Below are 2,500 nucleotides of genomic sequence, written 5' to 3'. Positions count from 1 at the left end.
ATAGAGTTCCAAATCGTCTTCAGGGAATTTACAAAATATATTGTATCTGTCAACATTTTTGTTCATTTGATAAATATGAAAAGTTAATTTATTAACTTTGGGTTTTCCTTCTGTATGTTAGAGTTTTTAGCATAACAGAAGAAGGGAGTGAAAGTGGTGGAGAAGGAAGTGAAACTCCCCCATCAAGCTCCTCTGCAGGAACACCAACAGCTCTAGCAATAAGCAGAACCTTGGCTCAACTCCATCCTGATCTGTATAGTGCTTTACCTCCTGCACAAGAGGCTACTCGCAGGTATTATTCCTCACTTGATTTTGTTGTTCTCCTTTCAGGGTCCAAGATTTTTACTGTAAATTGTCAGAATATTATTAGAAATAATAGTGCGCACAAAGTATCTTCCGATTTTTGCATTTGTCAAACAAAGTACAGTGTAATGCAAGTACTCTTTAAAAATTGATGGTTTCTTATAGAAAGATCATCAAGATTTTCTGTAAATATTTGATTTTTAAAATTATTGAAAATATGGTATGGTTCTTTTCATGTTCAGACTTTGTGTCTGAGCTGATTTTGAGATATAAACTATAGGCTTAAGATGAATTCAATATATGTTTATAATGTAATGGTGTAATCTGATGTAATTTTTCTCCTATAGGTTAAGTGAAGATGATAGTTCAGGCTCTGTAGCTCAGTCTATGGCAGCAGACTCAACAGTAGCAACAACTCCAACTGTGAATACTGAAATTGGGTCACAGCAGTAAGTACTTATGATTGTGCATGAAACATTTAGTTTAAAAAATGTAGATATTCATTCATTTTATCATTGGTCTGTAATGATTAATAGTGAATTATCATTGGTCTGTAATGATTAATAGTGAATTATCATTGGTCTGTAATGATTAATAGTGAATTTGTGCATTTTTCAAGTAACATTTTGATGGATTTATTGATTAATTATTTTGAAAGAAATATGTCTTATCTGACTAAAATTTATACATTCATAAGATCCCCATATACAAGTATATAATTTCCATTTACATTAACCTTTAACCCATTTGCACCAAGCCGATTATTTGCTTGATGCTACTGCCTCTGTGAAGATAATAAGCACACGCAGCCTCCAAGCACTAACTCTCTCTCAGCACGATACTGTGTTACGCTTCTCAGAGCACTCTACACCCGCCCAATTTTACAGGATGCTGAGGCATTTTTTTTTTTCTTCTTTCTTTCTTTTTTTATAAGTCAAGAACAATGTGTAATCAGAAATGCAAGTGCAATGAGTATATACATATGTAACTATGTAAAATGTGTATTTAGAGGGAGAGATCATGATGCAACGGGACATCATCTTGTAAGAGCCAAATATTCCCATGTCATCTGGTATGAATGGGTTATAGCACACTCATTGTCAGTATATTTTGAGCATTTATACACTCATTTATTGCCCGTTTGGCTTTTCCTGCTTTCTGTTTTATGAGCTGAATTTCTTCTCGTGGTCAGTCATGAAGGCAAACAGATATAAAAAAGGCATATGGCATGGCCAAGTTTACTCATTATGCAAGTATCAGCAAAAGGGTCACTTCGTCCCTCCATCCCATACCAACACAACCAACCACCTAATAGAGACCGGGCTACCCCATCCACACAACCCGGGCGAAGCAACGTCTTCGCAAATCTCTCTGAACTGAGCTGAATTGAATTCAGCGGTGATGATCAGATCAGATTAGATGAGATGAGTCAGCACTCATAGCTGACAGAGACCGGGCCGCCTTGTGCATATAGCCCGGGCGAAGCGATGTCTTCGCAAATCTGTCTGAACTGAACTGAACCAACCAACCTAACCCCCCCACATGTATCCACCCCACTCACACATATATACACACACAGGTAATGTATTTACTGTGAATTAACCATTTTTCCTTTTTTTCTGACAGTTGGCTGATGGTTGGCTTGGAAGATGTGATGGGCTGGATTCGTGGAGGAAGGTGGCCTTACTCCTCACAACAAACTGTGTTAGGTGCTCGTTATGCATTTACATCTCTTTTATTATTACTAGCTGCATTTTTCCTCCTGCTGACCATATCTTCGAGTGATCAGCAGATACCCCAGCCATATCACCCAGGCTGGACTTCAATCACTCATGTACTGCATCCATTTGTCACGATGAGATATGTTGGGACCCCTCCTACATGACCAATGAAAGATTAAATACATATTATTTCAACATAGTGTAAATAGAACAAGAAGATTTTACTTCCTTTATTAATTTTCCTGATTCTAATCTCAGAGTAGCTTATGTGTCCAAAGTATATTTCTAGAGTCTTAGGTCAGTTTCTTTTCTCTGCCTCAAAAATATTCTGATGTTTTTTTTCATGATTTGAACAATGTGACTGGCATAAAAATCAAGGTTATAGCATAAACAGTTTTGCTTGTATCAGTTTTTAATCGCAAAGAATGAACACCAGTAAAAGGGCTATAATTAAGATTTTGTGCCAGAATCATTTG

General features: G+C 36.7%; 1 protein-coding gene across 6 annotated transcripts in view; it reads left to right on the top strand.

Moving 5' to 3' along the window:
- The window catches only part of LOC122242778 (uncharacterized), a 402,592-nt gene that overhangs the window by 399,612 nt on the left and 480 nt on the right, over nucleotides 1-2,500 (top strand). For all 6 annotated transcript variants that reach the window (XM_086551820.1, XM_086551828.1, XM_086551813.1 and 3 more), the window contains 3 exons: nucleotides 122-292; nucleotides 651-752; nucleotides 1,930-2,500. The exon at nucleotides 1,930-2,500 is cut by the window's right edge and continues 480 nt beyond it. In XM_086551820.1, the coding sequence (XP_086407946.1) occupies nucleotides 122-292; nucleotides 651-752; nucleotides 1,930-2,188 (532 nt within the window). In that variant the 3' untranslated portion in view covers nucleotides 2,189-2,500. The remainder of the gene's footprint in view (nucleotides 1-121; nucleotides 293-650; nucleotides 753-1,929) is intronic.

The sequence above is a fragment of the Penaeus japonicus genome, unplaced genomic scaffold (genome assembly GCF_977035675.1).
Source record: "Penaeus japonicus unplaced genomic scaffold, GWHDUDI00000001_assembly GWHDUDI00000002, whole genome shotgun sequence".
Lineage (NCBI taxonomy): Eukaryota > Metazoa > Arthropoda > Malacostraca > Decapoda > Penaeidae > Penaeus > Penaeus japonicus.
This window is presented reverse-complemented; position numbering and strand designations above follow the sequence as displayed.